General features: G+C 40.5%; 1 protein-coding gene across 2 annotated transcripts in view; it reads left to right on the top strand.

Moving 5' to 3' along the window:
* Positions 1 to 19271, top strand: part of CTDSPL (CTD small phosphatase like) — a 120545-nt gene that overhangs the window by 61331 nt on the left and 39943 nt on the right. For both annotated transcript variants that reach the window (XM_084621406.1, XM_084621405.1), the window contains exon 2: positions 12120 to 12274. In XM_084621406.1, coding sequence (XP_084477532.1) covers positions 12120 to 12274 — 155 coding nt within the window. The remainder of the gene's footprint in view (positions 1 to 12119; positions 12275 to 19271) is intronic.

Genomic DNA, 19271 nt, shown 5'->3' with positions numbered 1-19271 from the left:
ATCTATTTGCTTTAAAAGAAGCCAAAACAAGTTGTCATCCTCCTTTCTTTAAAATAAAAGCCAGCACCCGTAATAAACAAATTGTAAGTCTTGGGGAAATGTTGACACTGAGTCAGTCCCAAAGTTTTTTATCTGTTCCACAAATGTAACCTAAGCACTTTACACAAAAACAAATGAAGCAGACAGCTGGAATACTGTGCCATGTGAATTTGATCAGCAGCGAAAGTACTTCCTTTGAAGCAAAAGACTGCCATTGGGGTCTCAAGCAAACAGTCCCCTGTACTGAAACCAAGTACCCACAATGTACAAGACTAATACAGACACTATAGACAGATGTAAACAGGGATGGTAATTCTACAGATAAGTACACGTAAGACACCCAAAAGAAATACCTTTCACTCATAAAATCCCATAAAAAACAAATAAGGATATAAGGCATAAAATCCCTATGAATAGCATATAAATTAGTGAATGTATCTGTTTGGAGAACAGTTAAGTTACAAATTGCGAAATTATTATGCAAAAAGAAAAGGAGTACTTGTGGCACCTTAGAGACTAACCAATTTATTTGAGCATAAGCTTTCATGAGCTATAGCTCACGAAACTGGTTTTTGAATGTTATAATTCTTGATGTCTGTGTTGTGTCCATTTATTCTTTTACACTAACCCAGGAACCTATCCTTGCAACAAAGCCCATTGCCAACTGTGTCCACACATCTATTTAAGGGACACCATCATAGGGCCTAATCACATCAGCCGCAATATCAGAGGCTCATTCACCTGCACATCTACCAATGTGATATATGCCATCATGTGCCAGCAATGCCCCTCTGCCATGTCCATTGGTCAAACTGGACAGTCTCTACGTAAAAGAATAAATGGACACAAATCAAACGACAAGAATTATAACATTCAAAAACCAGTTGGAGAACACTTCAATCTCTCTTGTCGCTCGATTACAGACCTAAAAGTGGCAATACTTCAACAAAAAACCTTCAAAAACAGACTCCAGCGAGAGACTGCTGAATTGGAATTAATTTGCAAACTGGATACAATTAACTTAGGCTTGAATAGAGACTGGGAGTGGATGGGTCATTACACAAAGTAAAACTATTTCCCCATGTTTATCTCCCCCCCCCCCCCAACCTGCCACTGTTCCTCAGACATTCTTGTCAACTACTGGAAATGGCCCACCTTGATTATCACTACAAAAGGTCCCCCCCCCCATCCTGCTAGTAATAGCTCACCTTAAGTGATCACTCTGGTTACAGTGTGTATGGTAACACCCATTGTCTCATGTTCTCTATGTATATAAATCTCCCCACTGTATTTTCCACTGAATGCATCCGATAAGTCAGCTGTAGCTCACAAAAGCTTATGCTCAAATAAATTGGTTAGTCTCTAAGGTGCCACAAGTCCTCCTTTTCTTTTTGCGAATACAGACGAACACGGCTGCTACTCTGATACCTGTGTACTTCCAGTTCAAATGAGGTGTGCTGTTGACTGGTCAGTTCATAACTTTGGTGTTCATAGCTCTGAAGATCTACTGTATTTTTCTTAAAAGTCTGACTTCTGGAGTCAAGAGATGACATGAGATCTCTGCTTTCATTTTAAAAAAAGAAGCAATTTTCTGATGATTGCAGAGAAAAGTTTACAAATGTGATGTGAATGTACCCTGAAAGCCTAGAAACCAGGAGATAAAAAAACATTTGGGTTCATTTTATTTAAAAACCTCTGGATTTTTAGGCTAACCACCTGATTTTTGGGACCTAACTTGATATTTTTTTTAAGCGTTGGGGACTGTTAATACTTAGTTTTGTACCCTGTCATTTATTTAGAATGAGCAAATCATGTGGTTTTCTTGGTAGAGAACACTATGCTTGAGGTGATGTCTGGGCTTTCAATATTATCTCCTATTTACTGTTGCCTATAGCATTTGAAAATATTCACCCTTTTGGCTGAAAATACCCTATTTTTTTCTCAGTCAAAAGATTTTTTTTGGTAAAGTTTGAACAAAATCTGTTCACCCATTTTTCAGGTGAGATGTAAAAAGTAATTTTCTTGTTGTAAAATGAAGACTCTTGGTAAGTGTAAATCAAAGGGCAGAACTCAAATCTCAAACTTTGGGTAAGTACTTGTCTCTTGAGGGTTACTCTCCAGGTCAGTGTTTGGGTGCATTTGATGGTAGAATTGGGCTTACTGTTTGCAGTGTAGGTGAGGTTAGGGTTATTGTGAGAGAGCTATCTTTTTCACTTCGTGACTTTTGAATGTGTTTAATGGTAGCAGTGTTAGTTTTTATATTGAATAGGATAAAATGGTAAACAAAAACGTCATTATCTGCAATAGAAAACTATTAACATTAGTTTCCAGTAGAGCTCAGTATGCAAGAATAGGTCACATGTCTCCTGGGAAGTTAAAAGCAAATACTGTCAGAGGCTACTAATAGTTAAAATATATGCCTGCTATGGAAACTTAAGGCCTAAATTTTCAAAAGTGACCAGTGATTTTGGGAGTCGCAGAGGTCTGATTTTCAGAGGAATGATGCTCAGAACTTTCTAAACACCCAAAATTATTAGTCTCACTTGAAAATGTAGTTCTTAAATATTCACTGGCACTCCAGTCCATCTGCTGTCAAGCGAAGTCTGTATTATTACTAATATGAAAGAAATTTCCTGTACGTCATACTTCTCTATTCAAAGGCTAGCAATTACCTAGGAGGAGCTCTGGGATAAACAAGACACTAGAAGATCTGATAAATCATGAGAGGGTCAAGTATTCCACATTGTTCTTCTGGCCATGCACCTTATTTTTAAAGTTTCTGTATTACAGAGACAATTATAGCTTTGTCCCTTGCAGTCATGTTTTCTATGTCAGCTCATTGTGAGTACCTAAATTAGTGTTGTGCAGCGATTTCCACACTCTCTCCTCCCTGTCCCGCCTCCCCCGCGATATTTCAGGTGCAGAGCTTATCTTCATTGCAACAGTTAGCTCAAGTTATTCCACTTGAGTGAGAGTGGCCACACTGCAAAACAGTCAAGCTACACAGAAAGACTGGATTCACAGCTGATGAGTTGTGCCAATTCAAACTCTAGCCTGTAGCTGCACCCCCACTGCATTGCTAGCTTGAGCATCAGCACCATTCAAGCATCAACCCATGCATCCTGCCAGGTCAGCTAGCTCGAGTGCAAACCACCACTGAGCTCAAGCTAGAGATTTTTATGTGCACAAAGGAGTCAGGTTAGGGGCAACACTCAATTTGTATCTTCAGCTAACACTGTAGTGAAGGACAATCCCTTAAACTCTGATAAACTAATGTCTCCACATTTAAACTGCATGTGAACAATATGCAGATCTACCTGTCTCTTTCCTGTCCAAACAAAAAGCTCAGCCTCTCTCTCTCTCTCTCTCACATCTCCTTGTGAAAGTCTAGTGGTCAGTTCAAGCTTAACATGGCTAAAACATCTTAATCTTCCCCCCCAAGCTCTTCACACTAGCTCCTTTTCAATCACTGCGGACAGTGCCACCATCCTGCCTTTTACTAAGGCCTGTACCCTGAGTATCATTTTCAACTTAAACCTTCTCTAGATTCTCATGTCCAGGCTACATCTGTCTTGCAGATTCTTATGTTACATCTCTAAGATACTGGCTTTCCCTGTCCATTCACGCAGTTAAAACTCTCAATCAGGTTCTCCTCATCTTGCATTTTGCTTACTGCAACATCCTTTCCTCTGGCTTTGCCAAGTGCAATTTTTCCCTGTTCACACCCATTCAGAATGCTGCTGGAAAGATCACTTTCCTACCTAGTCACATGAGCCATCTCTTTGCATGCCTGTACTGGCTCCCTCTTCTTTATCCACCAAACATATGCTACTTGTTTTCACTATTAAGGCCTTTCGTGACCTATCCCCACCCTACCTCTCATTTCATTCACTATTGAAAGGTTGACTAAGCCTCTGTTGCCTATCCAGTCTGTCCTGCTGATTGATATTGTCTGATTGTTTCCTTGTACTCCCACATCAGTCTATCCATTCAGTTTCTCTTCTCTTATATCTAGATTTGTAAGCTTTTTGGGGCAGGGAGTGTCTTGCTGTTCTGTGTTTGTACAGCACTTAGCACGATGGAGTCCCGGTCCATGACTAGGGTTTCAAGATGCTACCGTAACACAAATGATAGATAATAATAATTATAAGAACCATGACTGAATGCACAGTTTCTGGTGTCTGAGACTCAAGGATGAAAGTGCTGTAGCACAGATGATGAAATTTTTGGCACATTAATATCTCCTTTACGTTCAGTCGTGGGCAGCGGGTGAACCCCCCATTTGGGGAGGCTAACCTGCCTTCCCTGCACGCCGGATGAAGTGCATCCGATGAAGTGAGCTGTAGCTCACGAAAGCTTATGCTCAAATAAATTTGTTAATCTCTAAGGTGACGCAAGTACTCCTTTTCTTTTTAGAGATTGTCACTGCCCTGAGGAGTTTACATCAAAATGCCCCAATCTTGCAAATATTTATGCATATGTATAACTTTACATGCACAGATCCATTAACTTCAAATGGGGGCTATTCACATACGTAATTGTTTGCAGGATCATGGTCTACCTGAAATAACCATGAAGCGCATGGACAGGAAAGATGTAATAAAAGAAGTGTTCAAACAAATAAGTGTCACTTTACGTAACAAGCTAATCATGTAAATTTTCAGATTTTTAAGTAGAGACTGAGACTGGGGAGTGTGAGATCAGACAGCAAAGGAGTGCAAATAAACAATGAAAAACTAAGTTGAAATGGGCTTATAGGAAGGATTTGGAGGAAAATGAAGAATTAAGTAGGTATTTCAGATTTACACAGGTGTAGCTAAGATCAGCATTTGACCTCCAAATGAAGATTTATGAATTCAGAGATGAGAAAGCAAAATGAACAAAATGCAAGGTGGACAAATGTTCGTGACGCTGAGTGTAAGAGAGTAGAATGTAAGGGACTGTAAACTACCTGTAGTCCCCATACAGATTTGATACTTGTTTAATATTTAAATGTAGGAAAAATGAAGTTTGTATTAAGACAAAGAAGAGTTTCATGATTGATAAATTAATAGAAAAGCAAGATTAAGTGTTTTACATTTGCTGACACTGTGTTTTCCTAGGCATCTGCTTTGGGAAAAAAAAATCATTTCAAAAATGTCCATTTTTAATAAACATTAGCCCAAATGCTCAAAAGTGCACATGTGGAAATCCTTCAAGTGTTCGCAAAAAGAAAAGGAGTACTTGTGGCACCTTAGAGACTAGTTTATTTGAGTTTATTTGAGCATAAGCTTTCGTGAGCTACGGCTCACTTCATCGGATGCATAAAGTGGAAAATACAGTAAGGAGATTTATATACACACAGACCATGAAAAAATGGGTGTTTATCATACACATTGTAAGGAGAGTGATCACTTAAGATGAGCTGTTACCAGCAGGAGAGTGGGGTGGGGGGAGAGAGAACCTTTTGAAGTGATAATCAAGGTGGGCCATTTCTAGCACATTTGCAGGAGTTAACAAGAACATCTGAGGAACAGTGGGGGGCGAGGAAGCGGGGAGAGGAATAAACAATAAACGGAATCACAGACATGAAGGTCGCTATCTTAAAACAAAAAAACTTCAAATCCAGACTCCAGCGAGAAACTGCTGAATTGGAATTCATTTGCAAATTGGATACTATTAATTTAGGCTTAAATAGAGACTGGGAGTGGCTAAGTCATTATGCAAGGTAGTCTATTTCCCCTTGTTTTTTCCTACCCCCCCCCCAGACGTTCTGGTTAAACTTGGATTTAAACTTGGAGAGTGGTCAGTTTGGATGAGCTTTTGCCAGCAGGAGAGTGAGTTTGTGTGTGTGTGTGTGTGTGTCCGGGGAAAAAAAAAGGTGGGGGGTGAGAGAGCCTGGATTTGTGCTGGACATGGCCCACCTTGATTACCATGCACATTGTAGGGAGAGTGGTCACTTTGGATGAGCTATTACCAGCAGGAGAGTGAGTTTGTGTGTGTATGGGGGTGGGGGGGTGAGAAAACCTGGATTTGTGCTGGAAATGGCCCACCTTGATTATCATGCACATTGTAGGGAAAGTGGTCACTTTGGATGAGCTATTACCAGCAGGAGAGTGAGTTTGTGTGCGTGTTTTTTGGAGGGGGGTGAGGGAACCTGGATTTGTGCAGGAAATGGCCCACCTTGATTATCATGCACATTGTGTAGAGAGTTGTCATTTTGGATGGGCTATTACCAGCAGGAGAGTGAGTTTGTGTGTGTATGGGGGTGGGGAGGGTGAGAAAACCTGGATTTGTGCTGGAAATGGCCCAACTTGATGATCACTTTAGATAAGCTATTACCAGCAGGACAGTGGGGTGAGAGGAGGTATTGTTTCATGATCTCTGTGGGTATATAAAGTCTGCTGCAGTTTCCACGGTATGCATCCGATGAAGTGAGCTGTAGCTCACGAAAGCTCATGCTCAAATAAATTGGTTAGTCTCTAAGGTGCCACAAGTACTCCTTTTCTTTTTGCGAATACAGACTAACACGGCTGTTACTCTGAAACCTGTCAAGGGGAAATAGTTTTACTTTGTATAATGACTCAACCACTCCCAGTCTCTGTTCAAGCCTAAGTTAATTGTATCCAATTTGCAAATTAATTCCAATTCAGCAGTCTCTCCTTGGAGTCTGTTTTCGAAGTATTTTTTGTTGAAGAATAGTCACTTTTAGGTCAGAAATCAAGTGACCAGAGAGATTGAAGTGTTCTCCAACTGGTTTATGAGTGTTATAATTCTCAACATCTGATTTGTGTCCATTTATTCTTTTACGTAGAGACTGTCCAGTTTGACCAATGTACATGGCAGAGAGGCATTGCTGGCACATGATGGCATATATCACATTGGTAGATGTGCAGGTGAATGAGCCTCTGATAGTGTGGCTGATGTCATTAGGCCCTATGATGGTGTCCCCTGAATAGATAGATGGGCACAGTTGGCAACGGGCTTTGTTGCAAGGATAGGTTCCTGGGTTAGTGGTTCTGTTGTGTGGTGTGTGGTTGCTGGTGAGTATTTGCTTCAGGTTGGGGGGCTGTCTGTAGGCAAGGACTGGGCTGTCTCCCAAGATCTGTGAGAGTGATGGGTCTTCCTTCAGGGTAGGTTGTAGATCCTTGATAATGCGTTGGGGAGGTTTTAGTTGGGGGCTGAAGGTGACGGCTAGTGGCGTTCTGTTATTTTCTTTGTTAGGCCTGTCCCGTAGTAGGTGACTTCTGGGTCCTCTTCTGGCTCTGTCAATCTGTTTCTTCACTTCAGCAGGTGGATATTGTAGTTGTAAGAATGCTTGATAGAGATCTTGTAGGTGTTTGTCTCTGTCTGGGGGGTTGGAGCAAATGTGGTTGTATCGTAGAGCTTGGCTGTAGACAATGGATTGTGTGGTGTGGTCTGGGTGAAAGCTGGAGGCATGTAGGTAGGAATAGCGGTCAGTAGGTTTCTGGTATAGGGTGGTGTTTATGTGACCATCACTTATTAGTACTGTAGTGTCCAGGAAGTAGGATCTCTTGTGTGGACTGGTCCAGACTGAGGTTGATGGTGGGATGGAAATTGTTGAAATCATGGTGGAATTCCTCAAGAGCTTCTTTTCTATGGGTCCAGATGATGAAGATGTCATCCATGTAGCGCAAGTAGAGTAGGGGCATTAGGGAACGAGAGCTGAGGAAGAGTTGTTCTAAGTCAGCCATAAAAATGTTGGCATATTATGGGGCCATGCAGGTACCCATTGTAGTGCCGCTGATTTGAAGGTATACATTGTCCCCAAATGTGAAATAGTTATGAGTGAGGACAAAGTCACAAAGTTCAGCCACCAGGTTTGCCGTGACATTATTGGAGATAGTGTTCTTGACAGCTTGTAGTCCATCTTTGTGTGGAATGTTGGTGTAGAGGGCTTCTACATCCATAGTGGCCAGGGTGGTGTTTTCAGGAAGATCACAGATGGATTGTAGTTTCCTCAGGAAGTCAGTGGTGTCTCGAAGATAGCTGGGACTGCTGGTAGCGTAGGGCCTGAGGAGGGAGTCTAAATAGCCAGACAATCCTGCCGTCAGGGTGCCAATGCCTGAGATGATCAGGCGCCCAGGATTTCCAGGTTTATGGATCTTTGTTAGCAGATAGAATACCCCAGGTCGGGGTTCCAGGGGTGTGTCTGTGCGGATTTGTTCTTGTGCTTTTTCAGGGAGTTTCTTGAGCAAATGCTGTAGTTTCTTTTGGTAACCCTCAGTGGGATCAGAGGGTAATGGCTTGTAGAAAGTGGTGTTGGAGAGCTGCTGAGCAGCCTCTTGTTCATATTCTGACCTATTTATGATGACAACAGCACCTCCTTTGTCAGCCTTTTTGATTATGATGTCAGAGTTGTTTCTGAGGCTGTGGATGGCATTGTGTTCTGCACGGCTGAGGTTATGGGACCTTCAAATGTTAGTGTGTCGGCATGCAAATTCATGATGTTCATGCAGGCATAAGTAGGGCCCTACCAAATTCACAGCCATGACAAATGCATCATGGACCATGAAATCTGGTCTTTTGTGTGCTTTTACCCTATACTATACAGATTTTAGAGGGGAAACCAGGGTTTCTCAAATTGGGGGTCCTGCCCCAAAAGGGAGTTGCAGGAGGTCACCAGATTATTTTAGGGCGGTCATGATATTGCCACCCTTACTTCTGCGCTGACTTTAGAGCCGGGCAGCCGGAGAGCGGCGATGACTGGCCGGGCACCCAGTTCTGAAGGCAGCGTCCTGCCAGCATCAGCACAGGAGTAAGGGTGGCAGTACCATACCATGCCATTCTTCTATCTACGCTGCTGCTGGTGGCGACTCTACCTTCAGAGCTGGGCTCCCAGCCTGCAGCCGCCACTCTCCAGCTGCTCAGTGAAGGCTACACGTGTAGAAGTAAGGGTAGCAGTACTGCAACCCTCCCTACAATAACATTGCGACACCCCCACACACAATCACACAGCTCCTTTTTGGTTCAGGACCCCTACAATTACAAGACCATGAAATTTCAGATTTAAATAGCTGAAATCATGAAATTTACAATTTTTAAAATCTTATGACTGTGAAATTGACCAAAATGGACCTTGAATTTGGTAGGGCCCTAGGCACCAGGCATTGTGTATATGCAAATTGGGTGTAACCGAAAATGTTCACACAATTTAGAGAACGTTGTCCTTCATTTATAGTTGTGGTTTTTAATATGTCAGAAGCATTTAGAACGTTGTTAATGTATAAATCAAAGTAAATAAATAAAATGGATTTTATACAAAAAAATGTTTCATTGTTTGAACTTTCAGAGTACTGCCTTAAGCAACATAGGTTCAGTTTCTCTTAATGTAAAATTTACCATGTTAGCTAAAAATAACCTAGATTTAAGAGGATATACATGTACAAATCCATTTGCTTTTGGATACTGTGAGTGTTTCCACTTTGTGGCAGTAAACCAAAAGGAACCATGTTGAGTTCTGCTGCTGTTTTTTTAAAAGGGAGAAAATGTTTACCAAATGAAATACTGGGGACAGAGATATTACTCTTAGACCTGTACTAGAATTTTGCAAATGATGGGGAGGAGAAAATGTTATGAAAGCATAATTTGTACAATGACTGTTCAACATTAAAATAATAATTTTATTTTCACACAGCAATGAATTTATTTAAAAGACCATTCAGTTCTATGACGAGTGTAGAGTGATGCTTTATCTCTATCCGCTATTGTGTGTTTGTGCCCTGTGTGGTAGAGAAAGAGTTATGTTGCTCCTTTTTATTGTGGATTAATTTTATTGTATCTTTCTTAAGGATTTTCATTTCCTGGATAGATCTGTTGCTTTGATCAGATTTAAAACTTTAACGTATGAGGAGAAAAACTATCTGTGATAAGTTGGACAATATTTTTGAGGGGGGAAAATGAATGAGGTGATATGTACTGTTTTATTGCCATGTTTTTATAATGCATCTTTGTGAAATTGTCAGGAAAATAGACTACCAGGCGAGCCACAAAAAACTACTTCCCACACTTGACCATGGTGATGATGAAATAAACTAGATGTTTTATTTACTTGTTTAAAAAAAAAATCACTCTTAGTAGTCAATTAGAATTTTGCAAGGCTGAGCTAATGTGTTTAGAAAAGACATTGTAAAAAATTGAAATCTAAGGTGTTGATTACTATTCTGGATCTGGGTGGCGGTTGTGTATACGTTACCTTCAGTAGTCCTGCACCTGTGAAAGGACAGAGGAAATTGAGGGAAATAGCTTAACAACTTTTTTCATTCCGTCTGTCACAGCAAAATGTTTAGGAGTCAATGAAATCCTTAAGTCAGCAGCTTCTGATTTGAAGTGGTTCTCTCTGTGCCTTTAATTTAAATCTGTATTATAATTGAAAAGAGGGTAGGTATAAAATGGTTGCTTGCTCAGACTTTGTTTAAAAGATTATTTTTATTAAATTATAACAGGATCAAAAAGTGAAGGTAATTAGTCCTTTGCTTATTGGGACCCCTTCCGCTCCATGTAATGGGAAGGGCAAGGTGGTCATGCCCCCCCGACTATATTACCTTAAAATCACTTGAGAAGAGTAGGTATACTCTTCTCAAGTGATTTTAAGGTAATATAGTCTGGATCTCATGTCTCACAACAGCATCCAAAGCATGCGAGTATCTAGCAGTAATCTTGTCATATTTTTGTTCATACATGCTATATAAATATCCTCTGATTGCATTAACATTAGTAAGTATATTAAAGCCTTGTTTTTACCAAAAAATGCACGTAATATATTTTAAATTTACATTATATTACCATGGTATATGTTCAGTGTCACTAACAATTGTGCAGTGAAATAGAGAAGATTGTGTGAGAATCATATGGTGTGAAGTAGTGCACCATTATTAGTTATCTTTCCAGGAGAGGTAATGTGGATTGTATTGATCAATATGTCAAGTAGCGGTAAATAAAATATTTCTAAATACTTATTGTCATCAGGATTAGTCCTAAGGAAATTTAGAAAATGTTGCTTTTCTAACATGTATCTGATAACCTGACACTGAAGTTTGTAGTGAATATTTGGATAACAGTTGTCGGAGTCCTTGAAAAGGAGTAATAGTAAAAGCTAGTTGCTAAAACTATGGGCTGAAAGCATTTGGGCCTACTGCAGGTCCTTTGTGTACCTAATGAGTGATAGCTCATAGTCCGTATGTTTTATTATATCTTTCAAAAACGTTTCTCTGCCTCCCTTATGCTGCTGCAGCTTCAGTTACCCTGTATCAGCACACAGGGCCATGTAAATCTGTTCCACAGTAAGAATGGCAGCCTTCCTTTCCTTCTAACGTTTCATTTAATTCTCTATGCTACAAGAATTGTTTGTTTATTGTGCTTTTTCATGTTCTATAACATAGCTGTCAAGGCATAAGCAGCAGGAGAATAAAAAAAAAATTCGGTGTGGAATGAGTTTGTGTCTCAAACAGTAAAGTGTTTTGCCCAAAATATGCCCAGGGATCAGTTGACTTCTCCTGATGACATTCTGTTGTAGAGCAGAGTCCCATTTCAGAGTCAGATTTTGGCAGCAAATTACTGGATGTAGGTCACAGTATCTGTTTTAGGTATTTCTAGAGCAGTGGTTCTCAAACTAGGGCCGCCACTTGTTCAGCGACAGCCCCTGGCAGGCTGCTGCAGGCCAATGGGGGCTGTAGGAAGGGTGGCCAGCACATCCCTCAGCCCGCACCACTTCCCGCAGCCCCCATTGGCCTGGGGCAGCGAACTGCGGCCAGTGGGAGTCGCGATCAGCCGAACCTGCGGATGCAGCAGGTAAACAAACCGGCCCAGCCTGCCAGGGGCTTTCCCTGAACAAGCGGTGGCCCTAGTTTGAGAACCACTGTTCTAGAGCATCTATCAAAGTAAGATCTCAGTATGGTATCACAAGAGCTTGAATTGTGCGGAGAGCCAAAGCTAATATGTATCTACAGACCTGTGTGTGTAAGTTTGACAGTGAAGGATGTGGTGTAAAGTGGATGAACAGCAGGAATTTTCATATAAAATATAACCATTTTATATCTGGAAAACTTAAAGCATGATTTCTTTCCCCCCCCATTTTATAGTGTCTCAATGTAATATCAGCTTGAAGAAGCAAAGGAGTCGAAGTATCTTTAGCACCTTATTCTGCTGTTTTCGTGACTACAATGTGGAACCACCATCTATCAATAGCACTAGTACTCTTCCTCCATTGGTGGAGGAGAATGGAGGACTTCAGAAGGTGAGTGACTTGTACCATTTTTTTTGCCTTTAGATCCTTGTAAATAAATTGGCAGTCTCAAATTGCATGGTATGTTTCCCATGTGAAAGGCTCAACTTTACTGTAACTCAAATAGTGTGAACATCGTGAAAAAGTAGCAAATAGCACCCGTTGAGACACCAATTTAAAATATTTTCATTTTTCTTTAAAAAGGTAGTCCTAATTTAAGACAAGGTACTAGTACTGCAGCTCTGAAGAAAATAACGGTATATGCAAATAATATGGATATGTCTGCAATACAGTTGCTATGGCGCTGCAGCTGCGTTCCTGTAGCAGTATAATGTAGACACTTTCTGTGTCGATGGAAGAGGTTTTTCCAGTGATATAGTTAATCCATCTCTCCAAGAGGCAGCAGCTAGGTCAACAGAAGAATTCTTTTGTCAATCTAGCTGCCTCTACACCAGGGGTTAGGTTGACCTAACTGCAACACTCAGAATGTGAAATTTTTCACAGCCCTAAGCTACGTGGCTAGATCGAGCTAATTTGTGGACCAGGCCTATGTAAAACCTCAAGGAACCCCAAAATCTAGACTTGTGTTGACATAGGAAAAGGACTCTTACTTTTCCTTCCCCCAATCTATCTCCTTCCCCTCCATTGTTAATCTCCAACTAAAGAGGGTTAGATATTGTTCCTTCTGGAGCCAATTAGCACTACTTTGAGCTTCAGTTGAAATAGCTTTTTAAGTGATATGAGGCATTCCTAGCATGCGGTAGGGCAAGGGAGAGATTCACATTCCGATTCTTTCAATCACACCTCACCTCATAGGTATTGTGCTGCCATGAGACCACCCCAGAGATGTCAATTTAGAGTGATTATTTTCCGAGGTTGCAGGTTGTGTTGTGCTTGCTTATTTTGAGGTTCAAAATAGTAATTGAACAGTGGGTAATTTAAATTGAGTAACCCCTTAACATTTCTAATCTTTAAATGAAAATCAGTGGCTATGAAATCCAGAGGGTTACATAGCTATATAACTATAGCATATAATGATAACTCTGTACATCTTTTAAACTGATAACATGGAGGCAACTTGCCTTGCTTGACCAAAGACTTAGTTTGGCATGGGGATCATAGGCATCCTATCTTTTTCCCAAAGCCATGCTATATTTTCAGAACTCGCCATGGCAGAATTGTATTATACTGTTATCCAGAGCAACTTCCCATCTGTTCCTTTAAGCATGGGAGCCTCAGAAGAACAGAGGTGAGCCTTTGCTGCTGATGTGAGCAAGAGCAATCGAAATAAAGGAATTCCTTCCCCCCCCCCTTCCACTTCTCGCAGTTCAGAATCTTGACGCAGTTCATGTCACTTTTCTGCTTTTGTAAATGCTTCGTGGACTTTGAAACGCTGGAGCAGTGGCACAGGCGCTATTCAGGGGAAGGAAGAAAGGATAAGCAGATCAGGATGGCAGGGAAACTAAGTGGAAGGTTGGAGTGTTGAATTGGAATAGTGCACACTAGTCTGGGACTGAATTTGGTCCATTGCCCATGGGGCCAGTAGGTTAGGTGCACTGCAGTGTGTATGCTGTACCCGGAGAAGAGGTGGAATTGCATCTCTGTCTAGTAGACCTCTTTGCCTAGCTGCATTATTGACTAATTGTGGAGTGAGCAAAATCTAGTCTTCCATGGATAAAGGGAGAGTCTCAGACTTCTAGTCTACTGCAGGGAGTGTGTGCAAAAACGTAGTAATATGGGAGGAACGGGGAATTAACAAAGCTCTGTCCCTTACAAAATAACAGGATGTGTGAAGGTTGCAAGGAGATAAGATTATTGGCAAAATAAGGGGTGAAAAAAAAATGAATAAATTCCAGAGGAAGAAAAAGATCCAGAGAAAGAGATAAATGTTAAATATTTGAGTTTTAGTAGTGGTATTGTATTGGGAGACCAAACTGATAAAATGATCTAAGTTCTTTGGATTGATGCCAAAAACTTCAAAATGTAAAGTACCCCTAAATATTCTCTCACTTTTTAATGTATGTGGTATCCTCAAATCTCTAGAAAATATCTTATAATTCAATTTTTATGGGATAGAATAATTACTCTTAGTGTGATTATCCAAAATAGAAATGTTCATAAGGCATCATAATATACAGATAACTCTGACAGATGTACATTATGCCTTGAGGGACCCACCACATATGCTATGTAAATACTAGATATTGTCCTCATGTTAATCTGTATTAATATAATATTAATATTAAATTGTTGACTCCAATTTGTAAAATTCAGAAATGAATGTTCATCCAAATTCATATAGTCAGAAACAAATGTCACAAGGTTCACATTTTAAAATTAGACAACAGTTTTCAGTGAATTCAGTAGAAGTATTCAGTGAATAATTAACAATCAAAAGAATGCTTAGGAAGGATTAAATTTTTCATAACTATGAATAGACTAAAGAGTGAGGCAGACATATTTTAATTTGTAAAAAGGCCAGTTTCAACAAAGCTTTAGAGTACTTGGTAGTAAAAAGTGTCAAATCCTTAAACCACTTAACTAAGCCTGTAAAGTAGAGGGATAGCTCAGTGGTTTGAGTATTGGCCTGCTAAATCCAGGGTTGCAAGTTCAATCCTTGAGGGGGCCATTTAGGGATCTGGGGCAAAAATTGGGGATTGGTCCTGCTTTGAGCAGGGGGTTGGACTAGATGACCTCCTGAGGTCCCTTCCAACCTTGATATTCTATGATTCTATGAAAGTTATTGAAAGGAGATGGAGGTCTTGAACCTTGATGAAAATAAGTGAAAGCTGTATGAATGTGTCGTAGATAGGAGCTTAGTTGCAGTGGTAATGTATATGCTGCCTTTATTTTAAATTTGAAATAACACTGTCAGAGAATTTAAAGTTGATAATTGCATAAGTAATTTGGAATGATAAATAATTGAACATTCAGTGTCACGTTGTATGGGATAATGCAGTTTTTCAGAAGATGCTTTGAATTTGCAGCTCTCAAGTCATGTTTCATCAGGCAAAAGTTTTTGTGACCTATTTCCCTGAAAAACAGAGGAAGGGCATTAAGCAATTATGGTGTTCGTCCCTATCAGGAGCTGTAGTATAAAATGGTCTATGTATTTCACCATCTGTCTTTTAGGGTTGTTGCTATATGGATGCTGATGATAAAGATAAGAAAAACAAATTGAGAGAAGGAAGTAGACATGGGGAAAGCACATTGTGATTTTATAGCAATTTAGTGTAAGCCATTCTAAAACTGTTAAAGAACGTTCTTGAAATTGATCTAATAGGTTTAGTTTGAATTGGTTTAGGAGTTAGTTTTTAATCCGTTTCAGCATTAACAGCTTGTTGTTAAGCAAAATGGAAAGCAACAACTACATTTTTATAAAATACATGTCTCCAAAACTAAGTGAAATAAGACAGATCTTCTAACATTCTTGTGTTAAATAATTCTGTTGCTATTTAATCTTTTTGGTTTACTCTGAAAAATATTTTTCAGAACATACAGCAAATGTGGTGTTTGAATTTTACCAAGCATTGCAGTCTGGCTACCTGAGTGACCCCTTACTGGTTTATAGGGTTGGAAGAAGTGCACAGCTGAGGATGATATTGCATAACCACAATTTTATAGCAGTGATTACTATTGCATTTTAAAAAAAGAAACTTTGATACTCTCTAAAAAGTATGAAGCTATTTTTTAAAGTTCTACTCAGAACAGTCTCTTTGCAACGTGTGCCTTATATGTTGAGTTCTGAGCAGTCCATTCTGTAAAATAGTTAATTTGCAGCACAGCTGAAATTATAATGCAAACTTTTTTCTGTTATTTGTCCATTTAGCTACAGTGCCCCTTAATGCAGAACAAACCTTTGTGCTGTGGCCCACAGATCTGTTATAATGGGTACATCATCCTGCTTGCACCTTAGGTGCAGAACCAGACCTGTCAGTATGGCAGCAAGGGAATGCCCTTCCTCTTGAAGTTCCCTCCATTTTTTCTTCCTCCCCAATGGCAAACAGAGTCAACCAATCCTCCTGGCTGTATAGGCAAAAGGAAGGTCTTTTGAGTGCTCCCCCCTTATCAGCTGTGTCATCGGGGAGTTCAGATGACTCTGGCTAGAGTGCAGTTTCATTCACAGCGTAACATAAGAACGGCCATACTAGGTCAGACCAAAGGTCCATCCAGCCCAGTATCCTGTCTACCGACAGTGGCCAATGGCAGGTGCCTCAGAGGGAGTGAACCTAACATGTAATGATCAAGTGATCTCTCTCCTGCCATCCATCTCCACCCTCTGACAAACAGAGGCTAGGGACACCATTCCTTACCCATCCTGGCTAATAGCCATTAATGAACTTAACCTCCATGAATTTATCCAGTTCTCTTTTAAACCCTTTTATAGTCCTAGCCTTCACAACTTCTTCAGGCAAGGAGTTCCACAGGTTAACTGTGCACTGTGTGAAGAAGAACTTCCTTTTATTTGCAAAAAGAAAAGGAGTACTAGTGGCACCTTAGAGACTAACCAATTTATTTGAGCATAAACTTTCAGCTACAGCTCACTTCATCGGATGCATTCAGTGGAAAATACAGTGAGGAGATTTATATACACACAACATGAAAAAATGGGTGTTATCATACACACTGTAAGGAGAATGATCACTTAAGATGAGGGATTACCAGCAGGAGAGTGGGGAGGAGAAAACCTTTTGTAGTGATAATCAAGGTGGGCCATTTCCAGCAGTTAACAGGAACGTCCGAGGAGCAGTGGGGGGTGGGGGAAATAAACATGGGGAAATAGTTTTACTTTGTGTAACGACACATCCACTCCCAGTCTCTATTCAAGCCTAAGTTAATTGTATCCAGTTTGCAAATTAATTCCAATTCAGCAGTCTCTCATTGGAGTCTGTTTTGAAGTCTTTTTGTTCTAATATTGCAACCTTTAGGTCTGAAATAAATTGGTTAGTCTCTAAGGTGCCACTAGTACTCCTTTTCTTTTTGCGAATACAGACTAACACGGCTGCTACTCTGAAACCTTCCTTTTATTTGTTTTAAACCTGCTGCCCACTAATTTAATTTGGTGGCCCCTAGTTCTTATACTGTGGGAACAAGTAAATACCTTTCCTTATTCACTTTCTCTGCACCACTGATGATTTTATATACCTCTATCATATCCCCCCTTAGTCTCCTCTTTTCCAAGCTGAAAAGTCCTAGCCTCTTTAATCTCTCCTCATATAGGACCTGTTCCAAACCCCTAATCACTTTAGTTGCCCTTCTCTGAACCTTTTCTAATGCGAGTGTATCTTTTTGAGATGAGGGGACCACGTCTGTACGCAGTATTCAAATTGTGGGCATACCATGGATTTATATAAGGGCAATAAAATATTTTCCATCTTATTCTCTATCCCTTTTTTAATGATTCCTAACATCGCATTTGCTTTTTTGACTGCCGCTGCACACTGTGTGGATATCTTCAGAGAACTATCCACGATGACTCCAAGATCTTTCTCCTGATTAGTTGTAGCTAAATTAGCCCCCATCATATTGTATGTATAAGTGGGGTTATTTTTTCCAATGTGCATTACTTTACATTTACCGCATTAAATTTCATTTGCCATTTTGTTGCCCAGTCACTTAGTTTTGTGAGATCTTTTGAAGTTCTTCGCAGTCTGCTTTGGTCTTAACTGTCTTGAGCAGTTTAGTATCATCTGCAAACTTTGCCACCTCATTGTTTACCCCTTTCTCCAGATCATTTGTGAATAAGTTGAATAGGATTGGTCGTAGGAGTGACCCTTGGGGAACACCACTAGTTACCCATCTCCATTCTGAAAATTTACCATTTATTCCTACCCTTTGTTCCCTGTCTTTTAACCAGTTCTCAATCCATGAAAGGATCTTCCCTCTTATCCCATGACAACTTAATTTATGTAAGAGCCTTTGGTGAGGGACCTTGTCAAGGGCTTTCTGGAAATCTAAGTACAATATGTCCACTGGATCCCCCTTGTCCACGTTTGTTGACCCCCTCAAAGAACTCTAATAGATTAGTAAGACATGATCTCCCTTTACAGAAACCATGTTGACTTTTGCCCAACAATTATGTTCTTCTATGTGTCTGACAATTTTATTCTTTACTATTGTTTCAACTAATTTGCCCAGTACTGAGGTTAGACTTACCAGTCTGTAATTGCCAGGATCACCTCTAGAGCCCTTCTTAAATATTGGCGTTACATTAACTATTTTCCAGTCACTGGGTACGGTAGCTGATTTAAAGGACAGGTTACAAACCATAGTTAATAGGTCCACAATTTCACATTTGAGTTCTTTCAGAACTCTTGGGTGAATGCCATCTGGTCCTGGTGATTTGTTACTGTTCAGTTTCTCAATTAATTCCAAAACCACCTCTAGTGACACTTCAATCTGTAACAATTCCTCTAATTTGTCACCTACAAAAATATCCCATTTGCCTTGACCCCTTCTTCCAGGCAGGGTAGGGGAGACCAGCTGTGCTTGGCAAGATGAAGTCCAGACAGGGCAACATTGCCTATCCCCCCTCCCCTGGCAGGAAAGGAGGTGTGCGGAATTGGAGAAGAACCGGCTCTGAGACAAGCAGCCCCTCCCCCCAATCTTCATGAATGGAGGTGAAGCCAGAAGGGCAGCGTACCAGATGGAGATTTACTCCTGGAAGAATTCTGCACCAAAAAAGTTAAAAATTCTGCTGTCAAGGTTCCTCCCCCACTCTGAACTCTAGGGTACAGATGTGGGGACCTGCATGAAAAACCTCCTAAGCTTATCTTTACCAGCTTAGGTCAAAACTTCCCCAAGGTATAAAATATTACACCCGTTATCCTTGGACTGGCCGCTACCACCACCAAACTAATACTGGTTACTGGGGAAGAGCTGTTTGGACGCGTCCTTCCCCCCAAAATACTTCCCAAAACCTTGCACCCCACTTCCTGGACAAGGTTTGATAAAAAGCCTCACCAATTTGCCTAGGTGACTACAGACCCAGACCCTTGGATCTTAAGAA

This window comes from Lepidochelys olivacea (genome assembly GCF_965140295.1).
Source record: "Lepidochelys olivacea isolate rLepOli2 genome assembly, chromosome: 2".
NCBI classification, from domain to species: domain Eukaryota; kingdom Metazoa; phylum Chordata; order Testudines; family Cheloniidae; genus Lepidochelys; species Lepidochelys olivacea.
This window is presented reverse-complemented; position numbering and strand designations above follow the sequence as displayed.